Source organism: Anser cygnoides, chromosome 5 (genome assembly GCF_040182565.1).
Source record: "Anser cygnoides isolate HZ-2024a breed goose chromosome 5, Taihu_goose_T2T_genome, whole genome shotgun sequence".
In the NCBI taxonomy this organism is placed as follows: Eukaryota; Metazoa; Chordata; class Aves; order Anseriformes; family Anatidae; genus Anser; species Anser cygnoides.
Genome location: NC_089877.1, coordinates 26,657,952 through 26,682,184, shown reverse-complemented (window position 1 = coordinate 26,682,184; position 24,233 = coordinate 26,657,952). Strand labels below are relative to the sequence as shown.

The 24,233-nt window shown below is 35.9% G+C and overlaps 1 protein-coding gene across 2 annotated transcripts in view; it reads left to right on the top strand.

Annotated features, from left to right (window-relative positions):
• RASGRP1 (RAS guanyl releasing protein 1) overlaps positions 1–24,233 on the top strand; it is a 45,233-nt gene that overhangs the window by 6,342 nt on the left and 14,658 nt on the right. For both annotated transcript variants that reach the window (XM_048058758.2, XM_013174256.3), the window contains exons 3-8: positions 14,076–14,181; positions 15,637–15,699; positions 17,639–17,770; positions 18,906–19,059; positions 22,384–22,557; positions 23,294–23,410. In XM_048058758.2, coding sequence (XP_047914715.2) covers positions 14,076–14,181; positions 15,637–15,699; positions 17,639–17,770; positions 18,906–19,059; positions 22,384–22,557; positions 23,294–23,410 — 746 coding nt within the window. The remainder of the gene's footprint in view (positions 1–14,075; positions 14,182–15,636; positions 15,700–17,638; positions 17,771–18,905; positions 19,060–22,383; positions 22,558–23,293; positions 23,411–24,233) is intronic.

Sequence of the window (24,233 nt, the reverse complement as noted above, 5' to 3'; positions counted from 1 at the left end):
AGAGAGGTTAATTCAGAACAGAAAGGTCACCTACTTTTAACTAACACCTACTTTTAATTTCCTCTTTTAATTGGCAACAAGATGGCTGAAGCTGTGAATTCATGGAAAAAAAGTAATTAATAGATCTTGGCTTAGAATACGACAACTTCAGGAGGGAGATAATTTATTCTGGAGGAAGTCTTTGTTAATGACTGTAGTTCTGGAGTGAAATTGTAGGTAAAACAGTGGCGTTAACCCCTTGTATCCATGTTTTCCTATTATGTAGTATATAAAACAACTGGAAAATAATGTACTTTTGAGTGTCAGACTGGTCTCTGGAAGTCAGTACGGCTTTGTCTCCTACATCACTGCTTGGTTGTAAAGACACTCGTACTATCAGCTTTGTTGTCAAAACCACCATAGTAGCTTGCTGTTCCATGGCCACATCGACTATTTAATGCTGACAGTTCAGTAGAACACAGGAAGCGTATGCTCAGTAGCGGAGCTCTATTTTTGCTAGTTCTTCTTTATAATAATCTTTGCAAGACTGCATAAATGCATGTTGACATATATTTAGTCCAGAAAGTGTTACAAATTAGTAAAAATATTTCAGCAGTGTTCACTTCACTGGATAATTATATCTTAATTTTTTAAACTCTGTATCTGCTACATATAGAAGTGAAATAACAATACTTCATCATACATTTTACCCATGGCTATTCTCATGCTACTGTGTGCTTGATGTTTTGACTGTTTGATGGTAAGTCAGTTTCTGTTCTAGCAGATGTTTTTTTCCTCCCTATTTGTATGCTCACTGTGTAGGGTAAGAGGTGCATGGTAAGAGGTACCCATTTCTTTCTTTGAATGTAAGCTTCTATCTTACCATGTAAATGTATCTTAATGTTGAAGTGTGCTGCTATTTTTTTTAATACATCTTTTGAAGATTCAATGAACTATTTTAATGTGCATTAAAGCTTATAGGCCATATAGAGTTAAAGGGTCTTTCCTTTGAGTACACAATACATTTGTTTAAATCATTTTTACAAATGTTTAAAAACTCTGTAGCAACTGGGACAAAATGTATCTTCAGCATATTGTCATTTTGCTACCTCCCTGCTCTGTCTACAGTGAAGTCCTGAAATTTTACTTCAAACTACCTAACAAACACTCCTAAGAGCACACTTGACAGTTCTAATTTCTACAAACGCTTATGTCTTCCTGAAAACATCAGAGGGTCATGAAAGAGCTAAGAAATCCCTAAGATGTCACAATTTTAATATTAAGAAGATATTTATGTCTTCAGCCTTTGAGTGTAAGATCTTATATATTTGCCTCTGTGTTTAAGCACTGCAAGCATGCTTGCTGTAGCACATGGAAGAGCTATGCTTAACCTACAATTCCGGCACTTCAGTTACTGCTGGGCAAGATGAGCATGCTCAGTGGAAAAAAGAAATATGAAACTTCTTTTAAGTGTCTGTCACCATGCAGAGTCCCTGTGCCTGGTTTCTTGAGAGATGTAAGTAAAGGGTTTTAGGAAAGCAACTGGTTGTTCTTGTTGTTTTTTCTTTCCCCAGAGTACATGTACATTTATACGTGTACATAACGCACGTACATTAATACATGCTTTATGTATTGTAGTTCTATGTAGAAGCTCAGGCATGAAAAACTGTTTGCAGTGAAATTAATTGTTTATACTGCTATGTCAATCTTCAATAGGGAAAAAATGTGTATTTTAAAAAAGATTTAGACCTGCAGCCAACTTTTCAAAAAAGTTTAAATAATAACTTTATAAATTAGCAATGTTCTTAATAGAATTCATGTGAACCTAGTGCAATTTGCAGTTTCTAATGGTCATAATAATCTTAGGCTTGATGCAAATTGTTTTGCAGTATCTGATCAGTGTTAAACCAGCTTGTTGACTCAGTGTGGGATAAAGAGAGTGTTTGTAAACCAACCTTAGAAATCTGGGAAACCACTTCAGGACTGATCTGGATGAAAGATGCCAGATAATTATTGTGACAGAATGGAGACCATCTGTCAAAGGAGCTGGTTGTCTCTGTAGGTGATCAACAAGTTGATCATAGTTTACGTTTTCGAAAATAAAAAAAAATAATAATAATGTTAGCAGTGTTGTCTAGTTCTGTGAACTCATATTTCCATAGCTCACTTTTGCATCAGTATCACGCAAAAATATATTGAGTCTTCTAAGAAAAAAAATTCTGCTCTTAACATAAATACATTCTTCCAGTCTAGTTGTAATATACAATAACTTATAAAACGATCACAGTTCAAGTACCAAATTTATCTTTATTCTTTTACCAAATATACCAAATTATAGGATATAATTGCCTTTTAGTCAGAATTCTGGCTTTTAGGGCATATGCACACCCACAGAAGCCAACTTTTGTCATTTACTTTTTTCTCTGTTAGCTTTGTCTGGCCAGTCATTTGTTTGTCTCATGTTTGTCCTTTCTGCTCCCAAAGCCTAGAGTGAATGTTGAAGTCCCTAGTCCCCCCAAAAAGTGATTAAAGTTTGTTCACAGTGTTATACTGTGTTACAATGGTTTCAATCATTATGTGTTCAGTAATTTGGGTGTGATTTGGTCAAATACAGCACAGAAAATTTAGTATTGCTTGGCAACAGAAACTATGTTAACGATCAATTAATGACATTGTGGGAACAGAAGAGTAACTGTTGCTCTGTAGAAAGCTAAGTGCCATTTAGCGAACTATTAAAGGTAATTGTGATAGTACCAAAAAGAAAATTATTTTTTTAGCCTGATGTCTGTGGATTTTTTTTCCCAAAGAAATGAAACTAGATTTCTTTGTGTGTATTTCAAAGTTCGAATTAGCTAATTTGACTTCAGTCTTTTCAATATAGCTGTCTGAGTCATGAAATAAACAATAAAAGAAAATACATAAAACTTAGAAATCTTGCTTTACAGAGCCGCCTCCCATTTACTGATAATTACCACAGGGCTATGACAGCAAATTATATCTTCATACCTGTAAATATAGCTACAGAAAAACAATATAACTTCTAATTTGCAGTACACAAAAGCTTAGATAGCAATATAAAAGAATTAATTCTCCTGAGAATGTTTCATGAATTTCAATTTTTTCTTCTCTACAGCACGTGTATGAAGTAGAAGCAAGAAATCGGTCATTTGTTCTTTAGGCTTCCCTGTGCATTTTGCTTTATTTGGTTTGTGTATGCTTTAATGTTGAGTCTTTCAGTATTCTGCTGTTTATTGCCAGGTATAAAGACATATTTTGGCAATGCTTTTTTTATAAATCTGAGAAAGAAGTGGCTTCCCGTAAAGTATTATACAGTTCAGTAGATGTTTCTGTTACCCAGGATAGACTGGAGATGAAAAGCTACGATAATTTTCTAAACATGATACCACTTTTTTCATCGCATTAAAGAGGTCAGAATGTGAAAGTGCAAAAGCCAGGAAAAGGCAAAGGTAAGAGAGCACCCATTAAGAACTATTAAGATTATACTTGCATTGGAGATAACTTCAGGAATCCTCAAACAGTGCAGCTTTAATATTCATATGTACATAGAGGTTATGTTAAGAAGAATTCAGTGCTTAGTGCCATCTATATTGTGGTCGTTTAGCAATATGCCATAATTCCTTTCTTTTGAAATACAGAATCCTCTGACACAGGGCTGTAGTGTGAGATAAGAAGAGCCTTTTTTCTATGTTAACCTTTACATTTCCTTGAAAATATTTCACCTTCCAAATTTACGGTTTGGATAAAGATGAGGTTGTCATCTCTGTTCCTCAGCTATATTTAATCAGCTCTATCTAATGTTGATCTCCACTACGTAGTGTTATTCTTTTAAAAAATGTACAGTAAAAAAACCAACAAAGTGTTTACTTTGAATAAGAAAATGATCAGATACCTTTATTACTAATATTAAGAAATGTGCTACAACAGTACTTGGGAGGCATGAGACACTTTGTGCTAGAGCAACTGCTGCAGTGGGGCCAATAAAGCTTACACTTGAACATACGAGAAAATTTCTCTAGTGAAAATCTGACAGTGCAGCTAGCTAGAATCAGCAATTGGGAAGCAGATTCTGTATGTAAGTATTTGATAGTGGTGCATGGTGCTTGGGTGTATTTTAAGTCTGTAGTGAAGCTGAAGGCTTTTTGGAAACCTTTTTTTTTTTTTCTTTCTTTTTCCCATCTACAGTGAATAAGATATGTCCCAGTCTGAGGAAGGGACAAAAGCTTGCCTGGTAGTGTGTAAATGTTAATTCCAGAAATATATCTAGAAGTTAGACCAAAGACTGGGAAGCTGAGGTATTTAAGGGAAATTTGAGACTAAGTCAGAAATACTATACCAGGGCAACTTTATAGTTAGGGTAGAAGTATGAGTCAGCAACGAAAGTCAAGGCCAGAAACTGGGGTCTAAGCTACATGTAACATCTTCAGGTCCTCAAGAGGTAAGCTGCTTGGTGTCTGCTGCTCTGTTATAATTTGAACTTTCGAATGAAGCCGACTTCATGCTTCCATGGGTTTGATGACTGGCGGCACCAGGATCAATCATGCAGTTAGATAGAAGCTCATTGTAAAAACACTGTGGCTGTGGGATGAGTAAGTGTGAAGCATGCAGCTGAGGTGAGTGGTCACCTAGTGGTACTGTCCTCAGAATTTTCTGTTTCTGTTCTGGAAGTCTGGTTTGTCTTAGCTACCCGTGTTTATACCAGCACAGCTGTGTTGCCAGGCATTACACTTGAATTATTCAGAAGTTGTATGTAGCTGAAAAACTGCACATGGCTCCTCTAGTATGATGATTTCAAGTTTTCAAAAAACTTGAACTCTCAAATAACAATTGTTAGGCTCTATAGAAAAAGAGTACTTGATTAAAAAGTTCTCATCTACACTTGCGAAGATCAATACTTTAACCATACTGTAGAACAATGAATATTAGCGTGTGTAGGGGCGTGTTAACTTTTTACCTTGTTCTGTGTACTTGATATGAATTTCCAAGGCTAATGGAATGCTTTCCACCCACATTTCATTTAGTTTCTCTTGAAGAACGTTTTAATTTCTCAAAATCATCCCATTTCCCCTTGACAAGAGCTTTTATCCTCTTGTTTTCATTTTAAAGAATTATCCACCCAGAGCTTTCTGCAAGATTTAGCTTTCCCGAAGCTGTTTCTGAGAGAGAGAGTAATGGCTTTCCCTGGAGGCTTTTAGCCCCTAATGTTCCCTACCCTCACACAGAACAGTCTTATTATCCTTCTTGGATGCATATTAGACTCACTTGTGTCTTGGATATATCTGCATTGTTAATGAGTATTTGGAAGAACATTTTTTTTCTGTTTTTTTTTTTTTTTTCCTTCCCATTCTATAGGGAGTTTGAAATGGGAAGTAGATTTGGAGAACTGTCACATTTGTAGCATTTCTTTCAGCATTTCTGTTTATTTGGCTCGTTTAGTGTTCTGCTAGTGTGGAACTGATCACAGTATAGTATGGTTCTTTCCTCTCTGTAAAAATACTGACTTGTTCTCATTTTAATTTTGCAGGTTCTTCCCATAAGTCCAATTGCTTGTGTAAATAAATTTATATATTACTACAAGCATTTATGTAGACTAAGCCAAAAAGCCAAATTAAAAAAAAAAAAAAAAGCTTTAGTGCAATTCCCTGAATGCTTTGGTCCACTCTACTGAATGCCATTCTTTTACCTAATTGATGCATCATCTTTGTAAGGTCATAGTAATTAGCTCACATTGTTTCTGAAACACATTAACCATCTAAAATAATAATCTGAAATGAAGAAGAAGTCACTAAGAACAAGTACTAAGTTTACACTTAGGGTAATCAGTTGTAAAAGCAGAGTACAGTGAACTTGATATACAGCTGTTCTGCAGGAAAGAATATCAACATGAAGACAGACTTTAAAACTGAAAAGGATGCAATGGTATTGTAGTAGTGCAGAAAAGACAAAAACTCTAAGGGGATATATAGGCACAGAAGAGTGCGTATGCTTATTTTTATTATTTATAACATATATACAGTTATTCTGTGCACCATACCTTAATATATATATATATTCAAAATAATATGCTAACTCTGATGCTAAGATGTCTTCTGTATTACTTTATTCAAGTTTGCTTCATAAATGGGCAAATTGCTGAAGGTTCAGAAAACAACGTTAGAGTTGAACAGAGATCTAGAAAGTCTGGCTTCTAAGGAAAAATTAAAAAGACAGTGTTAATGTTTCCTAATTGAGAAAAGAGATGAGGGAAGAAATCTTTAAATAGAAAAAAAATACATTGGTAAGGAAAACAGAGTCTTTTTTCTCTCTTCTGGGGGCCAGACGTAATATGCTGAAGCTGCTCAAGTTGTCTAGTCAAAAACTTAAGGCAACAGGGAGAACTCTGACACAGATGGTCAAGTGCTGGAATAAGTTACCTACAGAGACTGTGGTGTCTTCATCACTGTTGAATTTAGCAACAAATTAGACTGGTTCTGAAACACACTGGCTTAGAGAAAACCAATTCTGCATTGGAATGGGAACATTAACCTCTAGTCCTGATGTCTACGTTAACTGAGCTTTCAGCTGCCTGTAACGAATAAGACTATTTCTGACTCAAAAAGTAAACACCCTAGTTTAATTTGAATCTGTTTCTCAGCTCTTGGTGATGGCATCTCCCAACATAAGAAGGACATGGAACTTTTGTAGTAAGTCCAGAGGAAGGCCACAAGGATGATCAGAGGGCTGGAGCACCTCTACTATGAAGAGAGGCTGAGAGAGCTGGGGCTGTTCAGCCTGAAGAAGAGAAGGCTCCGGGGAGACCTTATAGCAGCCTTACAGGGCCTAAAAGGGGGCCTACAGGAAAGCTGGGGAGGGACTCTGTCAGGGGGTGCAGTGATAGGACAAGGGCTAATGGCTTTAAACTAAAAGAGGGTAGATTTAGATTAGGCATTAGAAAGAAATTCTTTACTCAGAGGGTGGTGAGGCCCTGGAGCAGGTTGCTCAGAGAAGCTGTGGATGCCCCATCCCTGGAGGTGTTCAAGGCCAGGCTGGATGGGGCTTTGGGCAACCTGGTCTGGTGGGAGGTGTCTTGCCCATGGCAGGGGGTTGGAACTGGGTGGTTCTTAAGGGTCCTTCCAACCCAACCCATTCTGTGATTCTGTTCTACGATTTTACACTCATAACTGATGATTGGGAGGGTGGCTTCTTAAGAATCTGATTCTGACCAAATTTGATCAATTGAACAAATAGAGTTAAATGACTGCCTCCTTAGCAGGGTAGCAAATTCTCTTGCTGAAAGGGAATAATAAGCCCATAGTAAGGCTATTATGTGTTGTATAAGTTTTTAACTGAAGTGAAACAGAGTGATTGTACGGAATAGTGTTCCTATCTGTGAAGGCAAGTTCCAGAAAGTATCCATGAAGTATTCAGGAAATATTTTGTTTAGTTTCAGCTCCTTCTAGCCTTTCTAAGTTATCTCATAAGATCTGGGGCAGTGACACTGTCTTACAGCTATTTCAATTCAGTCACTAAACCCTAGCATGGTACTTCCACATGTAGCTCCATATTTCACACTGGTCTGTACGTTTCATTAAGTTCTCCTGCTGCTAAACCTTAAAAACGTTACTTGCCCCAGTTTTCCTATCAGATGCTGCTTTAATAATCTTTACAGACATTTATAACACTGTCCTCACACAATCTTATTAAAGTTACCAGGAAAAGAACAAAACAAAAAAACACTTTGCAGAAGTCTTAAAGAATATTATACAGCAACATCAGTATAGCAACCCATGAGTTTCAGCTTTGCATTTTGCCGGACTACTTGGCAATTGCTTGATGCTTTCTTGTGTTGTGTTGTTGTTGTTGCTAGCTTTTGATAATGACTGGAAGACTTCAGGTAGCTTTCAAGAAGTTATTCACATTCTTAGTAGTATAATCACTATTCATGTGATGTCAGGGTTCTGTGATTCACTTCTGATTCATTTCAAATTGTACACTAGGTGATAGAGTTGGAACCTGTTGGTAAAGAAATGCTTATGAAATAAAGGACTCTTAGACCTAGGAAAAACTAACTTCTTTCTTCCAAAATTAAGTTCAGTTAAGACATTCTTGGCATTTTTCCTGTTGCCTTATGATTGCACTCATGAGTGGGAAGGTCCCAGTACAGTGATACAGCCTATAGAACATACTTTTTCTAGTAAGCACATTTACTGTAGGCTTGGTGGCTGCCAGGAGATGGTGAAAAACAGGCAGTTTGCTCTTACAGCCTTGCTTATTAGCTTTTGAGTACTTTGATCTTCTAATTATTCTAGGAACAAGCGATACTTCACCTATTTCTAAATCACAGATCACGTGCTCCAACTGGTGGCTCCCTGCAGTAGAGTGGTTGATAAGCCTAGGTTGGGATGTTTTTACTCTTGTGTGTTCTGAGTGTAACGTATGCAATGGAACTTTCATAGCTCTAACTTTAGTGGTGTTCTGTTACTTTACGGACACTAAAATATTCAGCCCTATATTTCTTTGCGCTCTCACTCATGTAGATAAATACTGGAAAAGTATTTTCAGTTCCTGCTTTCTTGTTTGCATCAGAGAATATTTATTAAAACAACACATTAAGGGTATTTACAGGAGAAAAAGAACGTAACCGGTGGACTACTTATATTTTTCTGCAGTGAAACAAAGCTAAGGCTTATACAGTATTTTGCAGCATTCTGTTAAGGTAAATTGACTAACTGAAACACACCCATGCCACTTTATTTAATGTTCACTCGGTGGTTTTTGCTCAGCAGGGTGTGTGGTTAGAAACAGGTATACAAACGGAAATGAAAATGAGTCTCAAACTTTTTTTTTTTTTTAAAAAAAGCACTGCTGGAGGTTCAAGAGAATGCTGTGGAGGCAGTCAGAGACAGTCTTGCAAGAGAGTCAGGAAAGCCCTCTTATTGGCTTCAGCATTTGCACAAAGATAGTTTACCACGACTTTTGTAACTTCCTTACACATGGCTATGTTTAGCAGGTTAGCTCTCTGAAAAGAAGTGACCCAGTGGTCAGAGGTGTGAAATAACCAGTGACAATTCTGAAACTGAGCTGGAGTCTCTTCTCACCGAAGGTCCATTTTTAACAGTTTTGTTGAATTAGGAATTTATGCAATACAAATAGAAGAAGAATCAAACCCAGCATTTTTCTCCTTGGTAACATTTGCTGTATCATAGCACATTACTTGAAAAGTGCTTCTTTCATAGATCTGGCAGGAATATGACGTTAAATATTTGGTATCAGATGTGTTTGTAAAATTGGGTGCTGCTACAATCCCATACAAGTTTGCTGTTCAGTGCTGGAATGTACTGGGAACCTTGAGATTTGTGGCTGCAGCGTGTTTGTTTTTTAAACCATCAGTAATGCAATGTTTTTCTTTGTGTAGATTGAACCTTTTAATTATTGGTGCAGGGGAGGAATGGATAGCACAAAACAGTAATGCATTAGTGTGTGCAAAATAATTACATGTTGCTGTAAAATATCGTAAAGTCCACCTCTCTTGTGAGATAGTTAGATCTGGATGTTTTGAAGCATAAATCCACTTCTGTTATGCAAGACAGTTCCATTAAGCAGAACATGCTATTTTTCTGTGCACCTTTATAATATGAAAAATAAAAATAAAAAGACTAACAAAAGGATAAAAGTTCATTTTGGAACATGGTACCAAGTGGTACCTGTGGTATGCCTTGATAGAAGAGTTTGGAATATGCACAGAGGAGAAGCTGCTAAGATAGTTCTTTGCTGTCTTTGTCAGCTGGATATGATCTATATTGAGCACGTCTTAAAAGCAAGTGATTTAACTACAGCTCTACATACTTACTATTAAGTGTGCATGTAATCATTTTGGCTTTCAAGTTAAGGATATATTGAACTGCTTTTCTGGCTAAACAAGACCCGTTAGATGTAAGCCATAGCAAAACAAGAAGTTTTGTAAAAATAGATGAAAATTGATACCAACCTCTAGGTGATGGACCTAAAAGAATTTTACTCTTGTTGAAGATACTTGGAATAGTACAAAAAGCCAAATACTAAAGAGCTGAAAACACATTATGATTCCTGATGTCCCAGCCTTCCCCTGCAAATTCCCTACTTCTCTGGCAAAACTTGCTGTTTCTCTTCAGTGCCCTGGTACACAACACCTGCTCTACTATACTGTTCATATCCCAATAAGAACAGAAAAACTCTGTTGTATAATGAATGTTGTAATCAGTTCTGTTGAGTAATGAATGAAATTATGTGAGAACATGAACAGGGGATGTGTAAACTTTGGTTTGTGCTGTAAAATTGAGAACTTGTAGTAAAAGTCAAAAGACAGCTCAAAAACTTTTCAAGTGTGATGGTAGATGCCTATTCACCAATTTTATTTTACATTGATCTGTTAGAGTAACTTCTGTATTTAAGAAGTCAATGTTTTTATTTAGTTTACGTCCCTTTTCAGAGATTGCTGGTTAGTATTCTCTTTCCAGTTACTAAACTCTCTTCACCCAACTGCAGTTTCTTATGTCATCAATTAAGTGTCCTGACTCAACTGGTTTCCAGTGTAGCTGATAGCCTGTTTCTCTCTTATCGGTGCAAACAGTGGATAGTTAAATACAATTAGTATATCCCATACTACAGAAAAGGACTGGTTTCTATCTGCTACACTGAGGGAACGTGTATTTATACAGTTCAAAATGCTGATTATTGATGCTGAACCTTTAGCTCTTCTTGATTCCCTGAAAGGAAACTAAAACTATACGGTTGTTGTAGTGCAGGAGTACTAACAGTTCCTGTACGTTGCTAACAAAAAGCCCTAGATGTTTAAGGATGTGCCTGTGGTTGGTAACAGGGTATTTATAAGCTCTTCATATCATCTTAGTTGAATTGTATGCTAAGCAGAGTCTTCTGTATTTCTTGAGTAGTGAATGCACTGTCGTGACCTTGGAGCTCAGCTAACACATGAAAACAAAGCTGGAAGCGTGGCAAAGAGCATGCAAATCTCTAAACATATCTGCAAGTGCTTCTGTTAACTTAAACCTGTCGCTCTATTAAAAGAAGAGGCTGAGAATAACACTACAGAGATTAGTCTTCAGGACTTTTATCATCTTACTTGTTTTCTTAGTGTAAGCGCAAGGAGGTTTGGCTGTTATCTTTTGAAAGCTTAGCTTTAAATTCTACGTTGATAGTAAATGTTCATAGGAAATTTTCTGCAATTTATTCTCCTAACTCTCCAGTGCTTTCTCTCCATAAGTTTACCAGACTGAGGTTATACACACAGACGTGTTTTCTACACACCTAAATTTTTCAGTTAGAGCCTTTCTAACTGAGTCACTAAGAGATGCTACTGCCCACTGACTCAGTTGTGGTGCGCTCTGTTGTGATGCTGCAAACATTTCTGATTGCCGTAAAATATTGGGCTAGTATGTACTGCATCAGCTGTTTAAAAAACCAAACCAACCAAAACAAAACAAAACATAAACCACCCCTCCCACCCATATCCCCCTTACCTGAAAAGATCAAATTTTCATGAACTTGTTTTGACTGAAATGTGTTAAAAGTGATGGAATTGCTGAATTTATCAAGGAAGCTTAAAATGATCATACAATGCAAAACTGACTGCACCTCTGAGTGTTCAGCTTTAATTAGTGTTATTTTAATTCTTCGTAACTTATTAAAGGTTTTAAGCTTTACTGTCTATAAATAACTATCCAGAGACGAGTGTGGCCTGTTCTTTGAAAAATCCTGATAATGTTAGCTGCTGACTTGGAAGTGTCTAGTCTTATTAGCAGCTGGTTAACAGTTTCCTTGGTTATGCTGGGGATGTAATATGTTTAATTTCAAAACCTTACCTACATTAATGGATACTTCTACTTAGTAGTAGAACGTTTTTTTATTTTTTATTTTAATTTTTGGACACATTAGCTTTTTCTTCAGTACTGAGAATTCTTGAATTGCAATGTATTGCATCTAGGACTTCTTTTATTTCCTGTTATGGTAAGACAGTAAGAAGGAAGAATATGTTTTGTATTTGTTACTTTTGTGATTTATAATTCTATTAATGGCTTCCTAAACACTGGTTGTTTTAAATCTTCTCTCCTCCTTTTAGTTGCTTAGGCTCTATACAGCCATTTATGTGGCTGGAGAACACGCAGACTTTTTCCTTGCCCATGTGCCTGTAGGGAGAATTGTTTTTTACGACTTAGGTGTAATACAGAAAGTAAATTCAGAAAGTGGTCTCTTGTGTTCAGCGTTGAAGATCACCTGATACATAAAGTTCATGTTCTGGGCTTGTTAACACTGGTTGGGTTGATGCACGTTCCTGTAGGTCCTCCCAGGATTTACCAGTCAGGATTTTTCTGTTCCTCTTGCCTGAGGGGCTGGCTGTAGTAAAAGATTTCAAGACTGTCTATTGTATTGAGTTTCCTGCAAACCGAATATGCTGTTACTAGAAGAACGAAGATACTTGCATCAGGTGCATGATACCCAGCACGTCCTTTGCTTTTAGGGATTCAAACCGAGAGCTGAAACAGTAACTTCACTTGCCAGCTACAGGCTCAGGCTGTTCTGAATCACCTTCCTCCTGAACTACATGAAATAATTAGTTGGTCTGTCTGCCACCTTAAACTAAATTTGGGGGAAAAACAGGACTCTGTAAAGAATTGACTCCGTAGAAGGGAGACGTCCAGCTTGGTGCCCACGTTGGTATAGGGGCAATGGGGTGAGCCTTTTGTGTGTCTGGCTGGATTTGACTGTCAGGGTCCTGTCACAGCACATACTGCCTTGTGTTGGCTCTCTGTAAGGACAAGTGGGGAACTGTGGTGTTGATACAGGGAAGAGAAGGCAAAGACTTCCAGGGGTCAGTAAAGGGTGTGAATAGGACTGTTGTGAAGAACAGAGGAGACAGATCTAGAAGCAATCAGGCTTTGTTAGTTCTACCAAAGATCCAATGTATTGATCAAAAGGAAAGGCCTGGGTTTTGGGGTCCTCTCTTCACATTTGGTACCTCCCTGTATAAGGGCATGGAAATTGTTGCTCAGTGACTAACATGGATTATGTTGTCTTGCGAGTGGACTCAGCTTAGCGTTCCTTTTTCTGTGCTGTGCGATTTAATTTTTTTTCCTCTAGCATTATATTCCACTTCTTATGTTCCAGATCTGCCATTTCTCTTGCCTCTTCTGTTTTGCCTTACTGTGCATTGCTTCTGCATACTGCTCTTGTTAAGTGGCAACTGCATTTGTCCTAATAGACGACTAAATATTTAAAAATGATTGAAAAGTACATTTTGAAAAGGTGTCTAATTCCAGTTTAAGCTACCTAGTTTGTCTCGTGGCAGTCTGTCCACAACCATTGCCTGTTAATATTAATGAAGTAGTTAAAGTGTGTGTAACAGAAATGGAAACTTTTTAAAACATTCTGATATATTTGATGTCCTTGATCTTTTTCCAAATATGGAAAAAAAAATACAATACCCAGAAGATAGGTGTAGTCTAAAAATGTCCTTCAAGTGAAATCCTTGTAATGCACAGTTCAAGGAAATTCATTAGAGCATTTAGGTCCACTGCTAAGTATGCATCAGTTAACCCCTGGACTTCTGTATACATTGTACCTCATACCATGCATTTCTAGGTATAAATCCTAAACTGTGTGTATAGTTTAGGATTATATATGTCAGCAATGCAAAAAGGTTCACAAGCACTTAAGGATATCTCAGTTCCATTTCATGAGTTCAGTCATGCCACTGACTGATACGATTCAGTAGCCTAACTCTCTTGCTCCTCAATTCACTGATTTGTTTCAAAGGTTATCTCACCTGCCTAAAGCTAACTATTTAAGTATGTTGCTGGGCTCAGATCATTGTGTATACTTATCTAAATACTTTGACTGTTTTTGAGACAAAGTTTTTTTTTTTTAATTGTTATATAGCTCCCATCACAAAAAAAGATGGACTTCCTAAGTCAGTATGTAACTGCTGTCATTCAAACAGCACAGACAAACAGACTTGATTAGAATTAGTGTTCTGAAGAAGCCTCTTGCATGTTTATGAAATTGTATCAAGATTCTAATATGAACACATTTTTTTTTTTCTTCAGATTTAGAAGGAAACGCTTATCAGAACAACCAGCTGCTAAAGATGATTCTGACCATGCATCAGTTTTTCATCTCCTCTGCAGACATGCTCCAGAAACTTGTTGATCTATATCCTTTGTAATATCCACCTGTTGTTAAGGTAAAATTAGAAGTACTTGACAATTTTAAAATAGGTAAGTGTAGAATATTTAATTTAGGGGTATACTACTGTTTCACTAATAAAACAATAGACTCGTTCCTTACAAATTTTGTGGCTGTATAATGTTTTTTGTTTTGTTTTAGTGTTTTTTTTTTTTTGTCTGTTTGGTTTAGTTTACGATCTACAGAGAGAGATGAAATTCCAATTCAGATTTTAAGAAGGATAAATCACCCTCCATTAGCTGTGGAAGAAATATCTAGGGAATATCTCACAGGTGTTAGATTAAATTAGGCACCTTAGTTAGATACTGTGAACCTGGGCCTGGTCCAGGTTTCTCTTTATTTTTCTCTCCTCTATACAAGTAGAAGAAAAAGGCACAAAAGCGTTTTTATTTTTTTTAGTATTCTGATTTTATCACCTGGAGATGACAATTTTCTACAAATATTCTTTCTCATGAAAATTTTCCCCCAAATTCCATGAGTGATTTTGGATAGTTAAGAATGATTTGTAAGCCATCTAGCTTTAGACCGTTTGTTCAGAGCCCTTCAAAATACTTGGGGAACCTTTTCAGACTTCATGAACTCTACAGTCAGCCTCATTTAAACACTTAATACAGGTACTTTTTTTGTGGATTTTCTCTCCACAGTTGTGGTAGATTTCAGCTGCAGTCAATTTCAATCAAACTGAGAGAATCTACAAGGTGTTTTCATTAAATTATTTTTTGTAGTACTGAAAATATATGTATAATCTATAGCAGAAGACTGAAGGTATATATAATAAATTTTTCCAAATGGATCTTCCATGTCTTCATAAGACATTGGTTACAATATAAGAACATGTGTTTTACAGAGCTAATAAACTAAAAGTATGGATGTTTCTTGTTTCTTTCTAGTTACCAGAGCATGTCAAATGAAAACTATTGCAGTTAGAGAGGTGAGGTTAGCAAGGAGTATTTTATATAGCTGGTTATATTTAAAAGAAAATATCCTTTATTTATTTATTTATTTATTTATTTATTTTTGGAAAAGCTTCAGTGACTCATACTAAACTAGAGTATTTCTTAATTAAATGTAATTGATATATTTGGTATTGTTTCAAATTTTAGTGAGATATGCAAGTGCCTGATTTTTATTAGAAATTGTGAAGCATGCTTCAAAGAGGTATATGTAGAAAGCAGTCATTTCAGTACTTAACAGTATTCTATACTTGGGCAGTTACATCAGCATTACTCAGGGTTGTCATGTTTACAGCAAACATTTGCTAGTGATCTTGGAACATAAATTCTATACCTTTATATAAAACTATAATCTGATATCATATGCCATGAGAATGATTCCTACTAGACTTAAAGGTAGGGAAATATTAAGCATGCTACATTTCATATCATATGTGAATCGATGTGGTTTTCCTTAACGGTTTTCTACCTATCTTAATGCTTTAGAAAAGAAATCTTCCATGCTGTGTGTAAAGATATGCTATTTTGTGAGGTAAGAATATTCTCGTATGGTAGCTATTAGTCTGCAGCCGTCCCTGTACCATAAAGAAGAATGCTTTTGCATATCTTAAGATGACATTGAAGGAGAAACAGTTGCATTTCTTCATCTTTTCAAGTTTCAGTTTAGCAACTTAAAAAAGGCCCAGGTAGCCTTGTGTAGATCCATTAAAGTCAGTGCATGAATCACTGGGTCAGTTTCGAACTGATTCTGTATAAGGCTGTACCTTGAACATTAATGAGAATTGACAGTGTTCAGGAGTCAGTAGTGTTATGTCTAGTATTATTATATAGGCCTATTAAAAAAAAAAAAAAGATGTGGGGTATTGCAGCTACTTTAATACTAAGCAAAACACCATTGTATTCAGGAGGTAATTTTCCCTAGTAACTGTTCTTAGTCACTTGAAATATCCTGGATCGCTTACCACTTTTTTTTTTTTTCTTTTGGACTAAGTGTGATAAAATTTGATATCTTAATGCAGAGAAAACAAAAAAGTGGAAATAAAGATACAACCCTGATAACAGATTAGCATATGATAATTCTTCTTTACACGAAATAGGAAATAACTAGTATCAGTTATGAAAGGTTGTTGTTTTTTGTTTTTTTTTTTTTTTGAGATTATAAAATCATTACCATTAAAAGTAGATTATTAGGCCAGAGTGCTTTGCTATTGTGTGTGGTTGGGGAACATTTTTGCTTCCCAGCAAACTGATGTATATATGCATCCATGAGAGTACGCATTTCCATTTTTCCAACAAGCACAGATCTTTATGTGCATGGGTGTACTGGGTCTGGCTGGGATGGCATTAATTGTCTTCGTACCTGCCTGTATGGTGCTGTGTTTTGAATTTATGACTAAAACAGTGTTTGCAACACAGCAACATTTTACCTGTTACTGAACAGTGTTTGCACAGCATCAAGGCTTGCTCAGTTTCCCACTCTGCACCCCAGAGGGTAGGCAAGGAGTGAAGGTTGAGAGGTTGGGAGGGGACAAAGCTGGGACAGCTGAACCAGTCTGAACAATGGGATATTCCATGCCATATAACAATATACTCAACAATAAAAACAGGGTTGCCATTCCAAAGTAGCCGTACCTTGAATAATGCATGGGCTTTGGTCTGCTCATGGGAGATTGTGAGTGATTGCTATTGCAGCACTTACTTGGTAGTGTTTTTTTTGTTGTTGTTGTTCTTTTTTCCTTTTTTATTTTTTTTCATTTTCTTTTATTCAGTTGTTAAACTCTTTTTATCTTGACCCACATGCTTTTCTCACTTTTGCCCTTCCTATTCTCTCCCCCTTCCCACTGCAGGAGGAGGAGGAGTGAGTGAGCAACTGGGTCACTATTTAATTGCTGGCCAGGTTCAACCTACCACAATGGGTTACAATTCACATATGGGAACTGAAATATATGATAGAAACAGTTTGAATGCCCAACACATAAAATTGTAGTTCTCAGAAAATATTTGGTGCATGGGAAGTTGAATCACCACCAAACAAATGTATTTAAATAGTAAATTTTTCTTCAGTTAATAGTTAAAATTCTGACTAGCACAGTACGTTTTCAGACTGAATTATTTGAGGTTCTAAAGGAATACATAAGATACTTATGAGATCATGAAGAAAATAATCAGCATGCATATTATCTAAATTTAATGTGAAAACAGAAAATTTAATATTGAATTACTGAATTCCATTTAAAAATGTACTATAGTTTTATACAGAATTAAAGTGTTACCTTCTTTTTTATCTTGAATATTTGATTTCTGATAGAATAAAGCAGAAACATTTAAAAACAGGGTTATCCCCTGAAGTTGATAAAAAAGAAATACAAATAATAAACTGGAGCATCTATAGCAACTATCTAAGTTTCAGCCTCACTCACGGTAAAGCAAAATCTTTATTTTTGTATTTCTGTTTTTTCACCGTACAATAGGTATTGGATTACAGAGTTTTGGGTTATGTTCAAAATGGACTCTAAACTATCCACAACTATGGAGGAATTTCAAGAACTGGTTAAAGCTAATGGTGAGGAGTTACACTGTCGTCTAATTGACACAACTCAAATGTGAGTGCAAAAGTTTCAGTATGCTTAGAAAACAAACTTTTGTTCTGAATTTCCTTTGTTCAAATATAATATCTTTCCTGTACAACAGGGTCACAATCCTACAGTGGGTTAGGTTTAGTCTGTAATAAGATAAGTGACTGTTATTTATCCTAGAAGAATTTGTACCTTATTATAGTTAAAATATATATTACATAAAGGAATAGAATGCCTTTCAAGAATGGCTGACATTCAATTTAACTGTTGTGTAGACTTTGTGTTCTGTACTAGATAAATTTTATTCTATCCAGGGAACTTAGAAAATTTGTAGAGGCCTAATGATTTTGAAAGGCCTTACTGACTCAGTTGATGAAAAAGGAAAGTACACTTTGATTGGTTAATAAAGGAGGTAAAATGTGTTTGCATTTTAAAGCCAAAGGTAAGATAGAAGATACTGTTTATTACATTGTCAGACTCTTTATTTTGTGTGATTTCTAGCTATAAGATGACTTACACTGTCAAGAACAAACCCTACAGCTATACATAAAACCCTACAGCATAGTTCTGTCTTGGGAAGGGAACCTTCCTTGTTATGTTAGAGTAAGATAACTCTGTGGAACTGCCTAGCTATAAATTCGTACTTCGGAAATGCATAGGCAAAAGCAAAGCAGCACTTCGCATGCATTTTATATCTGCTTATGAAAGATGATACTTAGTTTTTCATACTCAAGTAACTTTTGTTACTCTGCAGACAACTATCATAGGAGGAATAATTCTTATTCAGATGCAGGTCAATGAAATCTGTTAGATGCAGGTCAATGAAATCTGTTAAGAACTATTAAATGGAAGAACACTGTATATGTTCCATAAAGCCAAGGTTAGGGACAACAATTCTGAAAGTGCAGTATACGATCTTGGTTTTTTTAGTAATAGAGTTGTACTGTACTTATGTGCTTCATTAATATAATACCTAGACTAAATAATGTATTGTCATATAATCTGTAATATGTGACAAACTTGCTGTTTAGAAATTCAGGTAATCAACTTTTTTATGCAGTAAAACATGAAAACAATGTACATTTTGTATTATGAAGAGAAGAAAAAAAATTATCTTCAGAAGATAACTCAGGGTAATTCTGTTTTAAAATTTCTCTAAAAGAAATTCCAGGGACTGGTCTAGAAAGCTGACACAGCGTGTAAAGGCTAACACCAGTAAGAAACGGAAAGTTTCTCTTCTTTTTGATCACCTTGAGCCAGAGGAGCTGTCAGACCACCTTACCTATCTGGAATTTAAGTCTTTCAGAAGAATATCAGTAAGTGATTTATTTTGTTTCATTTTTTAAAACAAAAGCAGGAAGGATGTAGAAAAGATGGGAGAGGAATAGTATTACAAGTTTAACCCTGCAGTGCAAGTAAAATGGTTTTGCTGGAGAGCTAGCAACGTCAAGGTCAATTACAGAACCAGCTGGGAAAACTGTTATCTGTGTATCAGTACAACTAAATGAAGTAGATAAGGCCTGTTCCCTGGCCCTGAAATCAAGCAGAATGATCACAGCTCAACTTGCATCTGCAGGGCTAAACTGTCATGCCTTCTAGAGAAGGATACTGATGCATGCTGTGTGTTGAGAATATTCCTTGGTCTGTGCTGTCCATATCCATACAGACATATCCATGGATCAAATCCACCTGTAGTTATGAGAGTGTTAGTGGCATGAGTTGAAGTTTTATCAATTTTAAGCTAACAATTAAATGTATGGACAAATATATGCCCATGTCTGTGTCCAGACTCTTTTTGTTTTACTGGAATTGAATTGGCCAGTGATACTTATTCTGAGTACCTTTCTTTTCCCTACAGTCAGGGGGAGGGAGAGTAGAACCTTTTAAGTAGCTATGCAACACAGTCAGGGCAGGGTCCGTTGGAAGGAAGAGGAATAAACAATCTTCTTCCAAATAATCTGTTTCTATTAGAACAAGTGGTGTTATTAGGCACAGAAACAAGCAGCATCCTTTAACTCAAATCGTCAGTCAGGCTGAAAAGGTATAAAGGAAACTTGGAAAGCTCCCAGAATGTTAATTTCCTGTGGCAGTAGGAAACAATGCATCATTCTCATGCAGTGGCTAAGGGCTTTTCTGCATAAAGAGTCACTGGACTCACTGGACTGTGCTTGCCTTGTTTTTTTTTTTTTTGTGTGTGTGTAACAAAATAAAAACAAGGATAAGTAAGCACTTGAGAAAACAGCATTTTAAGATGCTAACTCCCCTACACACTTTGGCCTCACTTGCACCCTTTTATGCTACATTACTTCTATTCAAACATGGTACAGTTCACACATGAAACAGAATAGTGAACATTAGACACCAAAATGTAGTTGAGTTGCAAAGTCAGTGTGATAACACTGAAAGCAGAGAAAAAATCAGTCTTTTTTCTCAAAATAACAGAATTTGAAAATGAGGTCTAGCAAGCAAGGTGGTTCTCAGTAGATTGCAATTTTCAGTCATGTGTTAGTGTAGTTTGTGTGTAGTTTATTTTGAACTGACTGTATGTGACTCTTCAAGTATTGTGCTAAATTCAAAGAGCTGTGCAACCAAAGGCATGCATAGACATGCTGCTTGTAGGCAGTACTAATACTTAATACAAGTCTTAATGCTGTCAAAGCTTTGTGCAGACATAAAATAATTAGTGATTAATGAGCATAACAAGTATGATTGCTGTCAGAGTCTTGGATTTGTCATAGTATTCCAAATTACAGTTACATACCTGCATGCATTTTGGTATAAATTGAGTTTACTGAAACCTCAGATCAGGAAAAAATGTGTAATTAAGAAATAGCTCTAATCATTAACTCTTTGCAGAATGTATTCACGATATGCTAAGCCACAGAATCCTTTTCTAACTTGGCAGAATATAGCAGGAAAGAGACTGCAAATGGCCTGTTATGTTATCAGTTATTGGCATAACTACTTACAGACTCAGTTGTTTGAAAGTGAGAAAGGAATACTTGATCCCCTACACATATGCAGCACATAGCAAAATCTTCCAGGAGACACCTTGTATCTTGCAGCAAAGAAAAATGCAGGGAGTGATGTTCAAAAAGTAATGACTGCAGGTATGCTTGCACTTGGAAATCATTTTAATGCATAGCTATAAAATACAGGGATCCTATGCTCTTTTGTAAGAACCTAGATTCTGCTTTACTATTGAGGCTCTTTAATTAGTCATTACAATACCAGACCCTTGCATTATTTAAGTACCTGCACTTCTTTACTATATATGCCGCTTACAATTCTTTTACAGCTATCTTGAGTCTTTAAGTAGTATCAGATATAAACTTGTTCAGCATTTAAAAAAAAAACATTTTCTGAAGGAGAGAGCTGCTGATGACAAAATATAAATTAATCAAACTGATTTATAATTGCACTGAAACTGCTATGAAGTTGATAATTATGTAGTCAGATATTGAAAAATTAATTATCAGTACAGAGTAGTTGCTTAAATTTCAACATCCAGCCAAATCTGGCTATGGTTCAACATTCAAACAATAACTGTGCTATGAAATCTTAGAGACAGCTCTACTTATTACTCATAGTATTTCTTCCATTTTTAATTTAGTAAGAAGATGAATCCAGGTGTCTGCTGTTGTCTCTGCTTTTTAGTGTTAATAGTTCTCATTAAATGGGTGGGGGGAAAAAAAGTTAAAAAAGCAGAGAGAGTGAGCAAGAAACATATAGCAGTATTACAATTTATGACCTTTCCTTAAGGATCAGTGCCATTCAGTATATATTCCTTTGACCTTAAGTAAGGAATACATATCTACCATGGCTACAAAAGTTTTTGGTAGGATGTCAGTATTAGTGCCCATAGTAAAGAATGAGTATATAAATCTCCTGTCAAAACTTCCGATTACTTACATTTTTGTGTATTCCTGTTAATGGATATATCAAGAGAACAGGTAAATGATGCATCAACAAAAACAAATGATTGCTTCTTTTTAATCTTAATGGGAAGAATGGCTTCAAAGAAAGTTTTAACTGCTTGTCCCCTAAACAATTTTGGATCGCTTTGGTTAAAGAAGACGACCTCACAAGCCATATCAAAATATTAAGGAGTCCCTAGCCTTCTTTATTTCTCAATGGGTTTAATCACAGTTTTATATAAATATGATTGAACTTGCTTCTTTATATTTGTTTTAGTATAGCTTAATTCAGAAGTGTGCTGTAGATACATAATTTGAACCTAAACCATTACTGAATTACTAGATTGGTACATTACACTTAACATTCGCCATAGAAACCTAGATTCAATCAATCTGTGGAGCCACTGGAGAGGAAAACCCCAACTTTGCTCATCCTAAGGCTTATAAGAGTCAAGGCTTGTGGGATATACATGATGCAAGTGATGTGATACAAATTATCAAGAAAAGATGCTTTCAGTTAATTTCATTACTTCAAATCTTCTGCTTTGAACAAAACTGAACATAGCTTTTACAAAGTAGAGTTTTCAGTCTTATGGATATTTAAAGTGCAAGATAGATCTTGTTCTTTAGTATTTAACTTGTAAAGCAGACCTTTATTTGCAAACAGATCATGAGGTGTATGAAATGGAAGATGAATTTTAATTTACTTTTTATTCTTTGAAGTTCTCAGATTATCAAAACTACATTGTGAATAGTTGTGTGAAGGAGAATCCAACGATGGAAAGATCAATTGCTCTTTGCAATGGTATCTCTCAGTGGGTGCAGTTAATGGTTCTCAGTAGACCAACACCACAGCTTCGAGCTGAAGTATTCATCAAGTTCATTCATGTTGCACAGGTCAGTTAAATTTTGACACGTGTTATTTATTTTGTCTTTCTCTGAAACACCCCTTTAGTTGCTCTTCCCACACTACTAGTGTGGGGTCAGCTAGGAAAGAGATGTTGGCAGTGGTCTCCTGGTTCATATATACAGTGTGCACATGTGTGGGTTCATACCAGGTATTCAGTTACATTATCTTCAATGGCACTATAGCTTTCTTGTATCTATTCTGAAGAAACTGCACCAAGAAACTAGAATTCCTTTTCAATCAGCTGGTGAGATCCCAAGCTGAAACTGCCTATCTTTCCACTGTATGAACTGTTATGATGCTTTTGACCATACGTAGAAGCATTTGTACCAGATATGCTTTACCTGATAGAAACAAAACTATGGTCCTATTGATATTTTTTTGCATGCTAATCCAACTGCAGTCACAAACAAGACAATGGTCAGTGTTTCCTAGGTGTGGCATACCGCAGGAAAAGGGAGAAGTACTAAGGAGCCCTTTGAAGACTTAATAATTCTGTAGATAGAGTATCTTATTTAATAACAGGAAAACAAGTAAATGTTACACCCAGTAAAATTAGAATTTCAATACTGAAATGAATGAAGTCAAATGGATTATGGGACAAAACTTGTAAGAACAATATTAAACTTGTCCCTGAACAACAGAGGAAATGTAGAATTTGGGTTTTCATGTTGAACAGTTTCACCCTTTAAATAATAAATACTGATTGTTTTTATGTCAACACAGAAGCTTCACCAGTTGCAGAATTTCAATACGTTAATGGCAGTGATAGGAGGTCTCTGTCACAGTTCCATTTCCAGACTCAAGGAAACAAGCTCATGTGTTCCTCATGATGTAACTAAGGTTGGTATTGTTTTATAAATGAGATAACTTTTAAACTTTTTGTTGTCATTGCCTACACGCACATGCACAAAACTAAGCTTATTTTGTTAAATCTGACAGAGGAAAAAAAAAAAAAAACTTCCTCTGTTCTTTTTTTTTTTTTTTTCTTTGTCATTTCATCTTTACAAACACCAGTTACTCCTACACTTTCAACCCTCTCTTGGAGATTTGTAGAGCTTTCTCAATTTTTTTGTTTGGGTATGAGAAGATGCATTTTCATTTACATGCAGTAGCACAGAATAGCATTCAAACAATTGCAGACAATGAGATCCTAGAATATTTGAGAATAAAACTTTGCTATCCATAGCAACACTGACCAGCCTGAGTCTATAAAATGCTATCACAGACGTCGGCACTTTAAACTGAAAAGACCAGTTCATCTGATCTTTCCCTATGACAGATTTTATCTAGCTGAGACTTGAACAAACTTAACTCCAAGACACATATATTGTAATACAGTGGAACATTAGGAATTAGTTGAAATTTTCATTTTAATTCATGTGAGTTGTAGAATGGACATATTTTTGCTGTGATTCCAGCTACTAAAACTGTGAAGTTTTTGTTTGTTTTGTTTTGGTTTGGTTTTTTTTTAGCTATGAAATGGCTTTAGGCACTTGGTCTTAAGAGACTAATGCACTTTATCTTATTTGGGTCCTGAAAGATTTCATAAGGGTATCTAAAGAATTTGTTTTGATCACAGTATATTTAAACAGCTTTAATGAACAGTGAATACCTGAAGTCTAGACCAGAAATGACTTCCCACTGATAACAGTTGCAGATCTCA